This window comes from Poecilia reticulata, chromosome 14 (assembly GCF_904066995.2).
Source record: "Poecilia reticulata chromosome 14, P_reticulata-male-v2, whole genome shotgun sequence".
In the NCBI taxonomy this organism is placed as follows: domain Eukaryota; kingdom Metazoa; phylum Chordata; class Actinopteri; order Cyprinodontiformes; family Poeciliidae; genus Poecilia; species Poecilia reticulata.
This window is the reverse complement of record NC_088843.1, coordinates 12,624,512-12,645,166: the sequence shown is the minus strand read 5'-3', so window position 1 is coordinate 12,645,166 and position 20,655 is coordinate 12,624,512. Positions and strand designations below refer to the sequence as shown.

The 20,655-nt window shown below is 39.0% G+C and overlaps 1 protein-coding gene across 2 annotated transcripts; it reads left to right on the top strand.

The window, feature by feature from the left end:
- Positions 1–1,104: 1,104 nt before the first annotated feature.
- gab3 (GRB2 associated binding protein 3) lies at positions 1,105–20,126 on the top strand. 2 transcript variants are annotated; one of them, XM_008427505.3, is made up of 10 exons: positions 1,105–1,570; positions 5,979–6,279; positions 11,845–11,995; positions 12,086–12,531; positions 13,080–13,129; positions 15,487–15,733; positions 17,366–17,456; positions 17,702–17,786; positions 19,040–19,159; positions 19,658–20,126. In XM_008427505.3, the coding sequence occupies exons 1-10, from the start codon at positions 1,499–1,501 to the stop codon at positions 19,775–19,777; spliced, it is 1,683 nt and encodes a 560-aa protein (XP_008425727.1). In that variant the 5' UTR covers positions 1,105–1,498; the 3' UTR covers positions 19,778–20,126. The 2 variants fall into 2 exon arrangements, with proteins under 2 accessions (XP_008425727.1, XP_081472039.1); XM_081615913.1 differs by having other exon boundaries at positions 1,108–1,570; positions 19,661–20,126.
- The last annotated feature ends 529 nt before the right edge of the window (positions 20,127–20,655 follow it).

The window sequence follows — 20,655 nt, the reverse complement described above, 5'->3', positions numbered from 1 at the left end:
AGTTCATCATACAGTAGACTCACTCTGACATTAACAGTATTTATAGTGAACTTGTCTGACGGTGGCAAAAATGAGCAAGCTTGTAAAATAATTTGCCCTACTTTACTGGATCCTAACAGACATGATAAGTGGAGAGGCTGCCTCCAGCATGAGATTTTACATTACATAGAAAGAAAAAAAAAATTGAAAATGCAAAAGGCTACAGGATTCATGTAAACCATTTCCAAAGGACCTCAAACAGGTGCTGGCGTATTGATTTTGCAACCTCTCTTATCACTTCTTTGCATAAGAACGCAACACGTTAGTTTTGAAAATATGGCGATTTGTTCAAGCAGGGGTTAGAGCACTGGCAGAAAATGAGTTAAAGCAACAAAGCAGCTGTAAGACCACAACCATGAACCTGGTTTTCTGTGAGACATGTTTGAAACTTGCACTCGCTTTCCTGTTAATATGTAAGTATTAATATGAGAAGCAGGTTAGAGCATTTAGTGTGGCAGTGACTAGCTTAGAGACCATACTGGAAGTGTGAATAAGGGATATTTTTACAGTGCTTTGCAAAAAGCATTCACACACCTTGCATTTTTCCACATTAGTCATTGTATTTTAATGGAATATGATGTGTTAGATTAACTTAAAGTGACGCATCATTTTTTTTTTTTTTTTTTACAAATAAGAAAACAAAACGTATCCCCCATGGCACGATGCTGCCACCCCCATGTTTCTCTATGGAGGACAGGGTGTCCAGGCTAATGAGCATTGTAAGTTGTCGTTTTAACATTTTTCCCGTCGGAGGTGTAAACTTCTGATCTAGGAGAAGAAAATCGTCCCCAGAGCATGATGCTGCCACCACCTGTTTCACTGTAGAATGGGTGTAATCAGGGTGATGTTACGTTTTTTTCCAGAACATGCAGCATTTTGCATGTAGGCCAGAAAGTTCAGTTTTGGTCTGACTTGACCAGATGTTTGCCGTGTCCTCTAATTGAATTGCAAATAGCCACTCTTCTGTAATTTAAATATTCTTTAGATACGCACATACACCGCTATAATCGTATTTTATTTGTCAAAAATTTAAAAAAGAAAAAAGGAATCTAAATTAGGCTCTATTTGGGTTGGTTGCAATGTGAGAAAATGTGATAAAGTTCAGGGAGTGTGAATCCTTCTGCAAGGCACTGTTTTGAAATACGACGTAGCATCCCAACATAACACACAGTTCTTAAATCTATCAAACCTTTTTCATCTGCAGGATATTTCTCACCATCAACACCCTCTCAGCCATCCACCAACACCCTCCCCCCTCTCCTCTTTAACTGCGTCTCTCTCTCTCTCTCTCTCTCGGTCAGTATGATCAGTTTCTTTACTTCCTCCTTTTTGGAGTGGCTGAGCTGAATACCAGAACACAGGATATGCTTCGCATTGCTCTCAGTTTCACAGCAGCAGCAGCAGCAGCAGCAGAGGAGGCGGTGGATCAGCCGTGAGAACGACACACTCTGCAGTCAAGATGAGTGCCGGGGATGTGGTGTGCACCGGCTGGCTCATTAAATCCCCCCCGGAGAGGAAGCTGAAGAGATTTGTAAGTACAGACTCTTGTCTTTGTCCTCTGTTGGGACGTGGAAGGGAAGAGGAGGCTGCGCCGTTTCACCTTGCGTCTGTGTGCTGGTCTAGGTCCCACGCACTCATACACACGCCGACTTGGACATGCTTATTGTAATTCCAGTCTTCCTCATTTCAGCATCTGCCACCTCACTGATCCACCCACACTGTTTGTAGCAACAGAAGTGTAAATGCTCATGGAAGCAACTCCTGTGGAGTTAAGAGCGTACCTGCATGTATGTGCTCTGTGGAACAGCATACAGCCTTCATTGTTTTGTGGTTGTTGGGATCATGTGATGATGTTGGGCTGCTGTGTGTGTGTGTGTGTGTGTGCGTGTGTGTGTGTTTGTGTGTATGTGTGTGTGTGTGTGTGTGTGTGTGTCTGTGTTTTTGTGGGATGACTATGTGTATTGTGAAACATGGGAAGTAATGTCAGCAGCACCCAGACACCGAAGCGACAAGCAGAAATAGTCCCGCTTTATGATGGCTGTTTTTGCACTTCCTCTGCATGAGTGGTGGAGGCGGAGGGCCCTTCTGACAACGGCGGTTCAAGGAAAGCCTAGGTGGAGTTGCGTGTGTGTGTGCGTGTGTTTATGTGCTGATGGGGGCAAGGGGCTCGTGCTGGAAATAGAAACTCATGCAAATCTTGCTGATTATGTTTCGTTTAGTTCGACAGACAGCCATGCTGTTTTCCTCATTCAAATGTCAACTACTGGCACAGTGCAGTATGGAAATTTCAATTATCTTGCTCAAAATAATCATTGTGCTCCCTGCTGCATAACTGTTTATGCAAAATGAGGCGGCGTTTGTGCACAAGACTTTACTCTTTGCTCAATTTCACCTGAAGAAACAAAATAAGGAATGGGGTCTATTTTTCCCTGCATTTGTCACTTGGCAATCAGGAACTTTGGGGGTTTCATGTCATAGACCAAAACATATAATATAGTGTCAAGAAAATGATACATGATACAAATAAAAATCTGAAAAGTGTGGAGTATTTAGCCCTCATTCAATGCAATTACACCTGCATGTTTCTCTGGAGTATGCAAGAGATTATAATTCTTACCCATGTTTTTTCACAAAATAAGTTAAGTTTGGTTTAAGTTAAGTTCTGGACTTTGACAAGGCCGTTCTAACACATATAAATATGCTCCGATTTACCGGTAATCCTGCGAGAAGTTGAACCTCCATCACAGTCAAAAACCTTCAGCAGCCTCAAGTTTTCTTCCAGAATTGCCCTGGAATTTAGTACCAGCTATTTTCCAATCAACTCTAACCAGCATTATTAGACTCTGCTAAAGCAAAGCCTCTCAATAGAGCTATGGTGTCATGATGCTGTGCAGCAATAGGTCAAAAAGTTCAACTTTGGCCCCGTCTAACTGGAGCACATTCTCTCATATGTTCGCCTGTGTTGTTGTAAACTGGAACTCCTTTCTTTAATTAACACTTGTTTATCTCTTTCTTCCAAAATGGCAAGATTTACAGCAGATAACTTTTGACACATTCTCCTACCTGAGCCGTGAAGCTCTGCAGCTTCTCCAGAGTTACCACGGGCCCTTAGGCTGCTTTTCCGAATAGCTCGACTAGCTTGTTTTCTATGTTTAGATAGATGACTATTTCCCTCTTATTTTCTCAAGCAACGTTGTAACGTAAATATAGTTCAAATTTCTTCGCAAAATTTTGACTTTTTTTCTGCTATGTGATTTCTAAAGACAATTGCTGCAGTGAAATGTAGGGGGACTGAATCCTAATGCAGCCACACTCTTTAGAAATGTCTAACATTTATTTCTCAAATGCAACTTCCCTGTTAAATGTTTCTTTATGTTGAGACTATTGCACGAGAGTTTGATGTTGCTCTTTGACAAAAAGCAAAAGAGTTCAAGGATGCTTTGGAAAGGGACTGTTATTGTGCACTAAGATGCAAAATGCTGCATTGTTTATACCTGTCGGGTTGCGAACAGGACAGATTTAACCTGCCTCAAAGAGTGAGTCATTTCTGCAAATGTATAAATGACCCAGTTAAGAATGAGTCAGTTTGTGGCAAGACGTTAGAAACTGACCAAAGTTTACTTTGGTCACATGATGGCAGAAATGCTAACTTCATCCAAAAAGGATGGACCAAAGACGCATGGAAAAACTTTGTAAGCAAGCATGTTTACACCTCAAAACTTTTGTTTTATTTTGCCTTGTATTCTTTTCACATGTTTCAAATATGTCAACAGATATCTTCTCTATTTCTCTGTAAATATATATAGACTGCCTTTGCAGCTGATATATGGAGACCTCGATACAAAAAAAAAAGAACCTTGTTTTCACCCGGGCTCAGAACTTTGCATATGGTGAACACCCACTGGATCAAACTGCCATCTGTAGTTATGGTTTCCTCTTAAAGCCGGCAGTGTTATTGGCACCAAATGTGCTGCGGGTCGACCCATTTCCTGGTGTGAGCACATGAATTCATGACCGACTTGTGCAGAAGACAAAAACAAAATACATATTCTATGGGATAACATCACTTCCCCACAACAATGCCTTCAAAAACCATGAAACAAAAAAAATAAATAAAATAAAACACCTGAGAAATTGTGTTAAGCTTGCCTAATATGATTTATTAACAGTTTTCTTCTATTTAATTATTTAAATTGTTCTACATTGTAATGTGAAATCGTTACTTCTTGGCTGAAATAGGTAAAATAGCTTCAGAGGTTTCATAAATATAAACTTTCAGTAAAGTGTGAACTCAGTTTTCAGTGTAAAACAAGAGATGTATAAATACCCCTTTCGTTGTGTTTCTGCTAAATACAGTCAACTTCCTCTTCTCAGCACTTCTGGGAAACTGGAGCTGAGGTTCCGTTTGCTGACCAAAACAAAAGCAAAAAAAAAAAAAAAGAATAAAACTGCAAAGTTAGCTGTTGGGAGCAGAGGTTATGATCAGATTCTCTGATCCTCAACAAGAACAAAACAGCAACGATGACCCGAGGAAAAGAAAGACGCTGCAGCCACTGCAGAAACAAACTCCGAGAATGACATGAGGAAAAATGTTGTGTACGGCCTTCTAAGGGTTACAATGACTCCAATTGATGAATTATGAAAAATAATCTAATAACTGATATGGTTAATAAATCATATTTAACTTATCAAACAAGATTAGCGAGGTAAATAAAACTTTGTCGACTTATGCTACTGTTTTGTTTTTTTTGGCTCTTCCATGTAACTACTGACATTTCTGCTTTCAAGTCAATTCTTGACTAGTTAAGCTTTATCATGATGAAGGACTGGTTGTGGTATCTTAATTAAATAAACAATTTTGAGGCATTTTCAAAAGAATTCCTTAGCAGGTTTGCAAGACAGGATTCAATACTTGTGGATAAATTCCTTAATGTTTCAATTTTCATACTTGCTTTGAGGTCTGACCCGCAGACTCCAGTTTTGAGCAATTCAAAATTTGCGTTTGCTTTTTCTAAGGACTAATGGTTGAATGTTCTTTGACGGATAGAAGAGCTTTGACTAAACAGAAAAGGAAGGAAAGGCAAAGGCTGTGCCCATCAGTGCATGAAAGCGGTTGTCTCAAACATGTATTAGAGGTTTAAAAACTCAAATTAAGTATATCATAGTGCATGCTGTTGGTTGATGCATTTATAGCCTGAACATGGTAGGAATTCCTAGTTTTGATGCATTTAAAGAATAGGGGGGAAAATCTCATTTGACCAGAGATAATCTGTTTTTGGTGATTAGCTCTGTTTGGTGCAATCACCAATCAGAGCCCAATGAGGTAAAAATGGTTGCTTGCTACAGAATAAACACTGGACGTATACATGAAAATGTGTGCAAATGGAAGAGTTTCTAAGCTTCTAAAACTGTTTCTAAAACTAAAAATCAAGAAGTCACGTAGATACAATGAAAAGACGTTGTTTACATTACACCTGCAAATTAACTCTAAAATGATATAGTAAATCCATCCCTCTTCTTACACCCTTGTCCCTCAGTGGGGTTGGGACAGTTGCTGGTGCCCATCTCCAGCTAGGTTCCGGGTGAGAGGTGGGGTCACCCTGGACAGGTCACCAGTCTGTCGCAGGGCAACACATAGACACACAGGACAAACAATCATGCACACACACACTCATACCTAGGGGCAATTTGGAGAGGCCAATTAACCTGACAGTCATGTTTTTGGACTGTGGGAGGAAACCGGAGTACCTGGAGAAAACCCACGCACGCACAGGGAGAACATGCAAACTCCATGCAGAAAGACCAGGGCCGGGAATCGAACCCAGAACCTTCTTGCTGCAAGGCAACAGCTCTACCAACTGCGCCACTGTGCAGCCCATATAGTAAATCAACTAATAAAAAAATCGAAGTATAACATTTCCTTTCCCTTCTACCTGCAGGCGTGGCGGAAGCGCTGGTTCGTGCTCCGGTCGGGGAGAATGTGTGGCAACCCGGATGTGCTGGAATACTACCAGAGCAAGAACTCCAAGAAGCCGATCCGAACCATCGACCTGAAGGAATGTGAGGTGGAGATGCTCAACAACCAGCTGCGGATAAAGCGGGACTTTCACGGGAAGCACCTCTTCGTGGTGAAAACGTCTTCCCGCGTTTTTTACCTGGTGGCCAACACGGAGGAGGAAATGAACGGCTGGATCAGCAACATCAGTCAGATTTGTCGTTTCGGGAACCTGGAGGAGGCAGGTAGATACAGAAATCTATTTATTTAGTTTTTTTTTTTTTTTAACTATTACGGTAAAATATATTTTACCGTAAAATAATATTACGGTAAAATATCAATTTTACGTAAATTTCTAGCCACCACAGCTGCCGATATTTTACGTAAATTAGAGACGTTTTTTTTTGTTGTTGTTGTTGTTTTTTTACAGTGTAGTTTTTGTTTAAGTTCTGCTTTAAAATAAGAGTTACCTCAGAAATATACCTGTCTCGTTGAAAAACACACGTCCTGTCATGGGAACAACTACAAAATAAGTGGCGTCACTGTTCCCACTCAGGAAGTGGCAAACTTAGAGGTAAACATTATGAGGTCAGAGCTGTTTGTCTTGTTCCTTTTTCAGCTTTTGGCGAAAACACAAAGTCTGAGTAAGATTTCCGACAATAAGATTTCCGACAATAGGGCTGCACAGTGGCGCAGTTGGTAGAGCTGTTGCCTTGCAGCAAGAAGGTTCTGGGTTCGATTCCCGGCCTGGGGTCTTTCTGCATGGAGTTTGCATGTTCTCCCTGTGTATGCGTGGGTTTTCTCCGGGTACTCCGGTTTCCTCCCACAGTCCAAAAACATGACTGTCAGGTTAATTGGCCTCTCCAAATTGCCCCTAGGTATGAGTGTGTGTGTGCATGGTTGTGTGTCCTGTGTGTCTCTGTGTTGCCCTGCGACAGACTGGCGACCTGTCCAGGGTGTACCCCGCCTCTCGCCCGAAACGTTGGCTGGAGATGGGCACCAGCACTCCTCCCGACCCCACTGAGGGAAAAAGGGTGCAAGAAAATGGATGGATGGATGGAAGTTGCAGAGTACTGGTTATAAGTAAAAAGTACTTAGCAACATTATCCCTACCATGTAACCTCTAAGTATGTCACGTTAAAACTACTAACTAGAATGAGTTTTACTTGGGTGTTTAAGTGACAGCACTAATTTGCACAGGCATTGTTAAGTCGGCAGAAAAAGACAGATGGTCTCAAAGGAAGTTTTTTGCATAAAAGATCTGAAAAGTGTGACGTGCTCCTGCATTGTTCAGCAACAGTGTAGACACACCACTTACTGAGAAGGTAATCTCTATCCAGCTTTCTCCTGTTTGATAACAAACCCTCAGCCAGTGCACGTCCTGATGTCACTAGCACCACGTTGTCTACCATTCTTCCTTACAAAATTGGTTAAGCTCAGTAAGATTGGAAGCATTAAATACTCAGTCAGACTCAATTGGGATTTTTATCCAGTTTGGCCAAGATTTAGCTCCATCTATCAATTTTTAATAATTTTTCCTGGTGACAAAATTCATCCTCACAGCATCAGCATGACGCTGCCATCACGTTCTGTCCCTGTTATGTACTCAAATGGGACAGTGCACGTTGATGTACGTTTGACTAACATACATGTAAATGTACCCAATTGCAGCTGAAGGAGAATTGGCCAAATATAATAATAACTTAGTAAAATACTTTTTAAAAACTTAACAACATAAAGAAAATAATACAAACATGGGGATGGATAATACCAGAGTTACCATGAGCCTCTGGATTGGTTCTCTGATTATTTTTCCCGTCTTAATTAACTCTATGACATGTCTTAATATAACACTGCTTTGGTCTTCATGGTGCTGATCATGCATAGGTGTATCTACTAATCTACTAATTGGGTATTTTTTCAATTGCTCTGTATTTCATTTTAGGGTATCAGACTAAAGTGGGCCAAATCCAAAAGCACAACTAATGTTTCTAATTTTTCTTGTTGAAAAACCTGCAAGCCACGAGTCTTTTTCCCACTTCACAATTATGCGCAAGTCTGTTCTTGGCCTCTTCTCTAAAATTACAGTCAAGTACAGTAAAGCTTGTGACTGTAATGTGAAAAAGTTCAAAGGTTATAAATACTTTTTGAAAGCACTGCTTCTGAACCACAGCTTTAAGTGAGAAACTCTGAGGCACAGAGGTGCGGCGACCTTCGATAGCTTATCGGGTAAAGCACCAACTTTAACGTTTATACAACCCCATACACACACTCCTCTGCTAAGTTTTGCCACTTCACAATCTAAAAACAGGGATTACTCAGTTGCTACGCCTCTGCACCAACTTTATTTTTAATAAAATTCTGCTCGACATTTTAAAAAAAAATGCTGGGACAGACAAACAAACTGCACTCATTAGCTCTTTTTGAAATAGACAAAACTCCATAACATCCAGGAGACGTTTGTGCTCTGTTTCTTGATCGTCATGATGCCAGGTCAAAAATAAGTTGATCGTTGTTTTTAAAAAGCTCATAAAAATCTCATTACTCCATATCAGGGCCAATGCTATTTGCAGTTTGCATCTTCTTGATGCCCAAATAGCCGGAAATGTTACTTTTAACTGTTAATAATCTCCTTGAATATGGACAAAACTGAAATTCTTCTTGTAGGCCCTTATCATCTAAAAAGCCTCACTTAACCTCTTTTGAATAAGCATGTTAAAACCGAGCTGTCATTTTGGATTGTAATATATCACAATCTGCATTTTATTGATTGTTTTTAAAGCTTTAAACGTCCTGGCTTCTTCCCGTGTTGCTGAGAAGCTTCTAGAATATCTCCCTGACAGACCTTAAACATCTTCTCGTTATAGCAGCTCTTGGCTCTTTGAGCTCATATCAGTTTCTACACTGTCTAGCTTTAAAAGAAAACTCAAAACATGCTTATTCTCTCAAGCTTTTACTTCGGTTTATGTATTCGGCTTCATAAAATGTTATCCTCCTGGTCATTAGCCTATTTTTACATCTTTCATTTCCTGATTTAATGGGATCTTCTTTCTCGGTGCTGTTTTAAATCTCTATGTTCTTACTTGTACTTTGGTTGAATTGGTGTTTTTAGCACTTCATTGGTTGTTTTTATTTCTATTCTTACATGTCCTTCCAAGCACATTGAGTCTACGACCGTCATATGAAATGTGCTCTATGAATAAATTTGATTTGGCTGTCGTCTTTTTAAGCGTAATCAAAATGTGACCCTCCGCTTAGATTTTTTTAATATAATTTTTCTTTTAAATAGAAAAAAAAGTCTGTTTTTCACTGTCCATCATACAGTTTATCATTTAATAAAAGCTATCTTACAAAGATTAAAGCTTCAAAACAAAACATATTTATTGACATAACCTTTCTTACTGTGCTACATTGACATTTTGTGGTCACAAAATCATTTTTCTGACTAGGGCACCAAACATTTAGACTAACACTGATGATCAATTTAAAGGCACTTCATAGAGGAAATGATGTGAAGCCTCAAATTGGTTGCAGTCCAGAATGTTTTCACACTTCGAGCTTGCACCAAAAGATCACGCCTTTTCTGGTCTGCAAAACCAGCTGATTAATTTCTACGTATCTAAGCTCTCAAACACGCTCCACAATCACACTTTTATCAAGCCATGGTTACCACCACCAGAGGCATCTCACGCCTCCCCACAGCAGCGAAAAAAATCCAGACGAGTAAACTTTGTTCTATTTAGAACTCCTAACACATCGATACGTGAAATATTTCCAGACAATTCTGCCCGTGACCCATACTGTATGCATGGTTTACTTGCTTGGCGACAAATTGCGTCTTAACATTCTGTCGCCACACCGACTCATGTGCATGTAAGGATGTTTCCAGCAGTTAAAAACGTTTTGACATGCTGCTTGTGGTGCAGCATGTTGTCTCTGCTTTATCAGAGGAGATAACAGCAGAACCGCTGGGGGGCCATTACAAGCTAATCAACCGCCTTTTTTTTTTTTGAGTCATTTCCAGGCAGCTAAGTTCAACTGTATTTCTCTTCCATCAGTATCTGCAAAAACTCTTTGAAGAAGCCTGTATAACATGAGTAACAACGGTTAATTTCTCTATAGGGATACTAAAGTATTTTGAATTGAATTAAAACAACCTTCAACCTATCTACACTTTGACAAACTATAGTGTATTTGATTTGGGCTGAACGATACGGCTCACAAATGTATTACGATGTAGGCGGTTTGTATCGGTCAATACCGATAATTATTAGCTTTTGTTTTAAGTATCTGAAATACTGCTGAAATGTTGGGATGACCTTGCCTACTTTATCTACAGTTTTCATTCCACGGCGTTGTTTTTTATTTTAAGCAGCTACAAGTATGAGACACGGTGGCAAAACGTGAAACTGCTGCTGCGCAAGTCGCTCAACAAGTTGTTGCTAGGTAACAACTTGTTAGCGAGTGATGCCACTCCTCTGCCAAGATCTCCCAGAATACTGTGCAGTTCTGGATCGGAGTTCAGTGAAATGATTGAATATTCCATCGGACGTATTGCCTATTGATATGTCTATCATGATATAAATGATTAACTCGTTGTCCAGCCTTAATTTGATTGGAATTTAACGTGATGGTAATTGTAATAATGACAGAGACAGCAGATGAAAATTCCCAACCATTTTCCTTTTAACTGGAGCCAGTTGTCCTACCTCGGCTAAAGAAAGCCTCCCTGCTTCATTATGCTGCCACCACTATGTTTCATCAAGGAATGTTGATGAGATTTTCCCAGACGAGCTGTGGATCTGGCTTCTCTTGCTAATGCTCTCCTTGCCCTGCCCTGTCAGTTCAGGTGGATGACCAAATCTTGCTAGGTTTGCAGTTGTGCTATACTCTTACCAGTTTCTGTTGATGGGGCAACCAGTGATCTGTGGGATGCTCAATTGATAAAACAGCATTCCAACGTTTCAAGCTTGGAATGTTGTTTTCTCAACTGATTCTACTTTAAACATTTAGACCATCAGAGAAGTATTTAAACCAAGATAAGATCATCTATCAGTCAAATTAAATGAAATATTAGCCATTTGTTCGTACTGTATTTAATTTAAGTGCGTAAGATTAACTGGTGCTGAATCTTCTGCTGTATGCTATGTTTTTCATAAGAAAAGATTTCACAAGGTGCTGTATGTCAGTAATGATGTCATCAATTCACTAAAAAGTACAATAAGCAGTTCAGATACAGCTTAGCTGTTTCGTAAAAAAAAAAAAAAGAAATGCTCAGCGAAGACGTTCTGAAAAACCTCAGGATGTCTGTTGGAACGCTGACATTTGCTTGGACGAGATAGAGCGAGGTCACTGTGTCGATGCAACTGCTGAAAAAAAAATCTCCTTTTGCAATCTTTTCCGAGGAATTGAAATGTTTTTCTGTTTTTTTTTCTCTTGTTTAACGTGACCACAAGACAACGTAAACCTGTGAGAGTAACAAGTAGTTTCCTGAGAACAAACCTTTTGTGGTTTTTTTTCTTTTTGTTGTTGTCGTAACACACGGTTCTGCAGGGACGGCCTTGACTCGAAGGCCTCGACTCAAATGGAATGAAAGAAATTTCTGAACGATAGCCAAACTGAGCAAGAAGAGACAGAGTATCCAAATAAAAAAAGAGGGAAGAGAGACATGTGTTTCGGACCTTTGCCGTCCCTTTGAACACGTCCCCCTCTCTCTCCTTTAAATTTGCCTGCTTCATTTCTGTGACTTCCATTTTTAGCTGCATGCAAACTCAGTTCTTTGTGTTTGTTTCTCCTTTGGTTTGAATCAGAGAGCACAGATGATGGATCTTCTCTTACCCCCACCTCCATTCAGCCATCAGTGGACAGTGATCGAGTGTCTCTAGCGAGCCAACCAGACACCAGCTATCCACGAGATTATCTCCTCCTCTCACAGTGTGAAACAAGGAGCATAACCACTAGGTATGTGAAATCAGGAGAAGGTTTTACACCACTGGTTGGTGTGTAACAAGTGTTTTCGTCTCTTTTTTTTCGTTTGTTTTACATCTGTAGACAAGACAGCTTCACAAACTCTGACATCTCTCTAGAGCAGAGGTTGTCAGACGATGCAGCCAAGGACGTGCACGGCGAGTCTTCCCTGTCCTCCATTTCTCACATGAGCCGCAGCCCGTCTCTGTACTCCAACGGGAGGATGTGCAGCGCTCCCTTCAGCGCTCCGTGCAGCTTCCCAGTGTTGCCGTCTGCCTCCTCCTCGCCGCTCCATCGCTGTTCCCCAAACGTCTTCCAGTTCGACAAACCTTTCTCTCCCACCGTGTTCGATGCAGCCGGCGACACCCAAACGCCACCCCCGCTTCCGCCCAAGCCGACTCACCTGTCAGAGCTGCTGAGTAACGGAGGAGCTCACAAGCCAAAAACATTCAGTCCGCAGCACTTCCCCGCCAGCGTGCCGGTATTTTCCAGAAGAACCTCATTGTCTGGATTGGATCATTTCACGATGGGTACGGATTTTATTTCACTGTATGTGTGCAGCCTGAAATAAAAACATAGCTGCAGCTAGCGGCGGTTTTTGAATGAACGGTCCTGTTGGCAGAGTCCATTCTTCTGCCACATTTGTTCCCTAATGAAGCAATTTGTCACGAGGGAAAAAATATTACCCTTTTATTAGGTAACTTATCCCAAAATGTACATGAAATAATATGAATCTGATGTAAAGTGATACAGCATAAGGTGGTCCTAGTGCCAAGATAGCACTAGATGCTTATGGACCAAACCTTAAGCTATGAATCAGATTCCAAATTTGACGCCATGATATTTTCTTACACTGGAGCACACATTATAGCATAGTGCTATATATATATAATTTCCATTAGAACACTTGTTTTGCAGTGCAGCTAATCGAAATCATTATTTTTGCCTCACAGCGCCCCCATAGGTCATGCCACCTGGAGCAGAAAGCCATAAAACCTTCCACTTGCTAAAATGTTCTTTTTTACAGTTACATTTTGCTTTAGAATCTGATGACGTTTTTCTTATCTCATATTTTCAGGCAACGCTGACAGCAGATTAATGAGGAACAGAAGACAGAGTGTTAATTTGGTAAGAAGATGTTGTGTTGTTATTGGGAGCATGATGAAAACATATGCACATAAAACTACGAGCTTCAGCTATTTGGAATTTTGCTTAGTTAATTTAATCACAACAGTGTTGAAACAGCAGGAAACGACTAACTAAACCTTGTCTAAATGGAATAAAATCTACCACCAATCACATTTAAAGTTTATGCATTACAACAGTACAACAGACCTCTTTGTTTGTAAATGAAAACAAATCCTAAAACTTCTTAGAGTTCAGTATCATCAAGTCAAACTGAAGTAGAACAATATTTAGTCTGTGCTTTTCACAATCACAAAGGATTGCTTGGTATTTTATTCCATTTAAACTATGCAACAACAGACTTTCCCTAGCCTTGTTGTTCTTAGTGCAGACATCTGATATAGATTTTAATGGTTGAAATACTTAAGGTCACAGAGAGTGGGCGGAAAATAATGCTGTATAATGAGAACTAGCGTGGGGAAAATATGCAACAAATATTACCTTTACAATATTGTTTAATATTGCAATGGGATATTTTTCCACAACTGCGCTGACCTTTACTCAAGGAAGAAGAATGCTTGGCAGAATGTAGTTTAGCATATTACTAAAAAAAAAAAAAAGCAAAATGTAGCATTTCCTGAAATGTGATGCCGAGCTTTAAAAGCCGCAGTCCGCCACTGCATCAACTGCAAAAAAAAAAAAAAAGCAGCAGATGCAGACTGTCTCAATTCCTGCCAGAGAATTTGTGAGCAGATTTGTGTACGTTATCAATTGCAACAAGCTAATGCTAGCTATTGCTGGTGTTGCCTTTAACCAGATAAAAATCAGGCTTCTTCAGCATTGAAAGCTGACACGGCCTACTTACCTCCAAAAGATGCTGATACACACCAAATAGCAGACAGCCTCAAAAATTCTTCAGGAATTTTCTTAGTTGTTTACTTTATAATGTGAGACAGAGACCCATTTCTAGAACAAGTTCTTTAAAAAGAAACAACATTTACCTAAGGCAGTGTGCAGATCTTTAGATACTTTCGATCAGAAAATGGGTACAAGAAAATATAAACTCTTCTTCTTCTGTACTTAAACGGTTTAAAACTTCTGCTACTGTAATAAACAAAGTTGGAAGAGGTTCTAAATTTGGTAAGAAGATGTTGTGTTGTTATTGGGAGTATGATGAAAACATTTGCACATAAAACTTCAAGCTTCAGCTACTTGGAATTTAATCACAACATTTAGTTAGTTGTTTAGCAGGAACGACTAACTAAATGCTCATTAGTGAGTAGAATAATAAGGAATATAAAAAAAAATATTCTAAAGTTGCCTGTTAGAGAATTACAGCATAGAGTTGCATTAAGGTGTGAAGATGTTTTTAAATGCCAGGTGGCTAATTTTAGGGACCCATCATGCCAGTAAAAGTGTTTCTTTTTTTGTCTTGCTGTGATAAATATAAATGTGTGTAGTTTACTAAAAGCTACTGGAACTATAACTGAAATGCTACAAAATATGAAAGTGGAAAAGCAGCTCAGGCTCTGTGATGCTGTGGACTTGTTTTCCTGCAAAGGCTCAGGAACCTTGTTACAGTTCATGGAATCACAAGTTACTTGAAATACAGAAATTAAGAAAATTGTGGGATCTTTTAGAATACTGAAAATGGGTAGCTGGGTTTTTCAGCAGGAACGTGGTCCTGTACATATGACCAAATTTAGGGTGGAAATGATTCACTATACACAAATGCTCTTCATTTGTGTGAAAAGATCAGGACTTTTCCTGTAAATTTACATAAAAAGGCCAGAGTACAGCCCTCCAAATCTTCTTTATCTTAATTAATTTAAAATATTTCCATCTAGATTTAAATACCCATGCCATGCCAGTAGGTGGCAATAACCTGAACATCAAATGGCAAATTAACATACAAAAGGAAGGGCATCCTGAGCATTGGTGAGGGTGAAGCCAGTAATTCTCCTGGAGCTGTTTCCTGTCTCCTCTAAATGAGGGATGCTTCTCAGACAATGTTTGTTTATAAAATATGAGAGAGATACAGAAAAGACAATAAAAACTACTGCTGCTGCTGTTGTGGTGTACAAAGCGAGAGTGGGCAGACTCAGAGTAGGCTGCTTTATGTTCTTCTGCCAAATACTGTGCACAGATACACCCAAGACAGTTGTTAAAAAATCTCCACTTTGAAAAGCGCTTTTGTCCAATTACAAAACATATTTGTATGTGGGGAAGGGGAGAATCTCCTACAGCGGTACTACCAAAACTAGGAGATCTGAAAGCTCTATAAGCATGTGTCCATAGTGTTTCGTTACAAAAAACACTAATGCACCCGTCTGATCAAATGATTCTTTGTCTCTTTTCAGCCCTGTTTAAATACGGTACGAGTTCAAAGCTACCAGGACGACTCGTACGTCCCCATGGCGTCCCCTTCTCCGTCTCTTCCATCTGTTGAAGGTGACAGTTACATCCCCATGAGCCCCAGGACTTCCAGCTTCCTCAGTACAAACTCCAGAGCTGAGTCTGCCTCGTCACTCAGCCCAGTAATGTGCCAACCTGGAGAAATTGCACCGCCTCCAGTTCACCGGCACCTCAAGCCTCGCTTACGGAGAGGTGAGAAGAATTTCAGGTCCGAGTGTGAAAAGAGAGAGAGAAAAAAAACTAGTTTAGGTCTAATTTTTATTATGGCAAGCATCGTCTGGGAATTATTCAGCATCTCTCAAAAGTATTCATACACCTTGATCATGTTGTCATCAAGGCATTTTATCAGGGTTTTATTTGACACACCAACACAAAATAGCACATAATTATGTGGTGGAATAACAATAAAAACAGCACATTTGGGTAGTTTGAATTGTTTTCATGCAGTCATGAAAATGTCCACTGCAGATTTTTTTATGATTATTATTTGTTTTTGGGAGATTGGGGATATTTTTTCCCTTCAATTTTCATAAACATGGAGAGTTCTGTTAAAGGAAATGCATATATTCTTTAGTTGTGAAGCATGCATGTTTTTCTTTGCTATAAAGCCTAAAATTAGACGTAAAAATGTGTTTAGTTTGACTTTTGATGAAGAGTCATTATGGTTTTGCAGCTGTAGATCACCTTAAAGGTGATCCTTGAACAAGTTAGTGGGCTATACAAAAAATTACATTTACTACACAAATTTATTCTCAGATATTGAGATTTTACCTGATCAGTTCTGCCTGTTTTGAGCTCATTAAGGAATGCTCTGTTTTAGGGCTACATCACAATTATGCAAATAAGCTCCTGCCAAACCCCTCCCAACTCGGTGTTTACGATTAGCACCACAGACAAAATAGCTGCAAATTGATCCACAGCGGTACAAACATACATCTTTGAAGCAGAAGTGGAGCTTCCTGAACAACCATCAAGCCACAACCACTGAAGGATTAAACGATGTGAATCTGACGCACATTTATATTTTTATTAATTCAAACTCTGAGGATTCTGCTTCGCTTCGGGGAATTGTGCCATAATGTGAAATTGAGCAGCTCCCATCAGCAATAATTCACCATGAAGACCTTTTTAAGATAGACATTTGTGAGACTACAGGAGAATCACCTCTCTCAAGATGTAAAAAAAATATTCAGATGATGCTAGTAAAGTCCGAGTGCCTAACATTTTTTCACAAATGCCGCATCTTCTCAATGTGGTCTATCACTTTCAGTTTATTTCAATTCTTAGAGTACATACTCAGATGTTGTGGATAACATAATGTGAGAAACAGGACTAGCTGTTTTTTGTGAATTGGAGAAAATGCATGGACACATGGTCTGTAGTGCAGCTGGAAGCAAAACATTTCCCTTTCCCAGCAGTCATTGTCATTGTGCAGCAATGACTCCAGCAGAACAAGCTTTGCCTCATCTTGTCATAAAGTCTCTAAAGCCTTCATAGCAGCTGGTTTTATACTGAGCTTAAATTACACACTAATTAGGGTATTTCTGGCAGTAACTGGTTGCACTAGATTTTATTTTAGGTATACAACTATATCTAGCTGTACACACATCACAGATTTTAGATTTTCATTTCAAAACTATTTTGATAGCTCTACATCATTTTTCTTCCACTTCACAAATATGCACCACTTTGTGTTGGTCTATTAAATTTTTTGGTTGGGGAAAAAAAAAAAAAATCAAAATATGAAAACGGTCAAAGGATTTGAATACTTTTCAACTGTGTTAAGCTGACAAATAGCTAACTGTGAAATTTCTGAATCCACAGTTCGACCTCCACCTCTTGACCTGAGAGGCCTTTCGACAATTACTGAATTTCCCACTCATATCCCGCTATGCAGAGTAATGACTGATTCATGGTGAGAGCAAAAGCACGTCTCCACATCTACAAATTCAGATTGTAGATCTATTACCAAACTTTGTTTAAATATGACAAAGGCACATACAATTTAAAGAAATTTACTCTAAACATATGGACTGGAATTACACCTTACAAGCACCAAAAATACAAAAATAAATAAATAATAGTATAGAATGAAATATTCTCTATGGCTGGGTATTTTTCTTTAATCTAGATTATGTTCCTCTTTGTTTTTAATCACAGCTTTCCACTGACCCACTTACCTCTGGACAGAAGGCTTGAAAACGGAGACGGTTCAACGGACGAAGTGACAAACTGCTCAGCACTGGTAAAACCTGGATTTGATAGTGTTTTAAGAACCATGAATGCATAAAGTGAACACTATGACTCAGTGAATTGACTAATATTCAGAAGAAATTATTAGTATTTTATTTATATGGGAGTTCGCTTAGTCTGCATGTTGTTAAGAAAAAAAAGTTAATTTTAAACAATAATAATATTAACAATAGGACCATTTGTAAGTGGAAAAATCAGTTGAAGCATCACATATCTAAAGAAATCCTAGATTTCTGTTCTGTAATCTAACTGGGTTTATAGTTGTTGCTTTGTTCTTCGATGTATGCAGATTTGCTTCAACTTTTTGAAATAATTGCAACACAGAAGTGTTTTAGATTTACACCAATGGCTGTGCTGCTATGTGCTGCTTATGATATATAATAAAATATAATAAATAAATTGTATATAATAAATAAATGAGTATACTCATTTATTAATTCATCTTATTTATATATACATATATAATTTATTTATTATATATAATAAATTTGGGCTATCTTGTAGCCATTTAATATGATGAACTAATCTGTATTTTGTAGGTATTTTTTTACTAGTCAAGATTCTTCTTTATATCTTAATTATAAGAACAAAACTGCACTTTTTTTTCCAGATTTATCAATATCATTATCAGAGAGAGAATATTATGCTGCGTGTGTGAAACAGCAGTGGCTGCAAAATAGGATTTTAGTACTAATTTCAAACAGGGAAAAAAATGTCTAATTGAGTTTACATTTGAAACTGTCTTTAGCATGTTAGGTTATCACATAGCTAACAGGATTCACTGACTCAGGTTTCTAAAAAGCTGCCAGCATTTCAAAATGAAGCATGTCTCACGACAGAAATTCAGAACATGAAAAAGGAACTTCCCCATAAAGAGTTTCCACATTCCTATTCCCATTGTCTGCAGAAAGTTTTGTTCTCTCTGTCGTAGCCTGAATAAATGTCAGGAATGCCCATGCATGCCTTAGAAAATACAGTTTATTTGTAATGACGTTCTTGTTTTCTTTTTTTTTTGCATCCTCTCCTTCATTCTAAGCAACTTGCTGATATTAAAATGAGCCCAGTTCTTCACTCAGTGACACTGCCAACACTTTGGTGTGATAGTACTTACTGTGACGTGTTTATTGACCAGGAGAAAAAACATTTCTATTTGAGTTTCATGGTGCATTTCTTGCATCAGTAATATAAAACACAGTTAATTCAGTCTAGAATATTGAGGTTGATGTCGCATCGTTTCTCTGGCAGGAATTGAGACAATCACTCTGTCTCCCCTTGGATGGAGCAGCTCAGCACTGGAAGAGAAGCTCAAACCTTGATTATCTGTCACTGGATTTCAACTCTGCATCCCCCTCTCCTGTGCAGAAGGTATGTTTTGGCAGACAAATTAAGTTTCACTAATTTATTCTACTAATGGCTGCAGAATTGTATGTTTTGTATTGCTATTTTCATTGTTTTTGTGTTCTTCTTGGAATTATAAATGCATGTCCCACTGTATGATTCCTGGAGCAAATTGACGTTGTTGCATGAGGGAGAGACATATGAGTGGGGCTATGTAGAGTACATTTGAGCTGTTAATGTCCAACCTGCAGTGGTCAACAAGCACTTGGCCTAGAATCTGATAAAATTGCTTTAAATGTTTATTGCAATTTGAAAAACAGCTGGTACTTGGATCCATGTGAGAAGATCTGAATTACAACTGTCAATCTCCAAAAAACACACTGCTCACTGGGGGATTAATGACACAATAATTTTCTAACGCTACTTAAAGAAAATTAACACAAGCACCGAACACTGTTAATGTAGCAAAAAAGAATCTCACCACATCTCTTTACCATCTCCCTCTCTCTCCTTTGTTACGTCCAGCAGAAGCCACTTCTCGCTGATGAGTACAAAGTGGACTACGTGCAGGTGGACGAGAAGAAGACTCAGGCCCTACAGAACACAAAAATGGAGTGGAAGGACGTCAGGCAGTCGAAAACCTGAACACAACATGTTTGAGGACGCAGTCATTAACACGGACATAAGTTCAAGAAGATCAATATTGAAAAAAAAATAAATAAAAAAGAGCAAGACATTTGCGTAAAGAATTAATGGAATAATTCTGAAATAAAAGTCACACAAAAGCCATGAAGCCATGAGATGCTTGTTTTTTCTAGAGGAAGCGCGCAGTTGCACTCTGCAGGACAGAAATGTAAATTGTACTTGATCATGCGATGCTCACTGTGATTTTTCAGCCCATTGTAGCCTAAGATTCATTCAGTTTTGCCGAAATGAAAAAAAAGGCTGTAAATATATGTGTAAATGTAATATAAAGGTCTAAGTCTATATAAAAGTCTACGTGTTTGTGTTCTATAAATGGCATGAACTGGCTTGAAACTTTTCCAGGTACTCCTGCAGCGTAATTCCCAGTCAAAATATGTTTGTGGGAATCATAAGGGGTTTTGCTCAGAGAGTGGGCTTGGACTTATGATGAGCTTTCTGTGGAGCCACTTGATTTATTTGGAAGGCCTTCATGTAACTCTTTGGCAGTCCATTTTTGGCTACTTTCAACCCATCTCCAATCTGTAAGGTTCACATTATAACTTGCTAATATTTTTTTTGTTTGTTGGTAACCTTAGTTATGCAAAGTCAAACGACAGAACAAAGATTTCTTTCCTGACTGGTATTTTCAAGCTTATCTGTACAACAAACACTCAAATTCTATCTATCTATCTATCTATCTATCTATCTATCTATCTATCTATCTATCTATCTATCTATCTATCTATCTATCTATCTATCTATCTATCTATCTATCCATCCATCCATCCATCCATCCATCCACTTTACACCCTTGTCCCTTAGTGGGGTCAGGAGGGTTG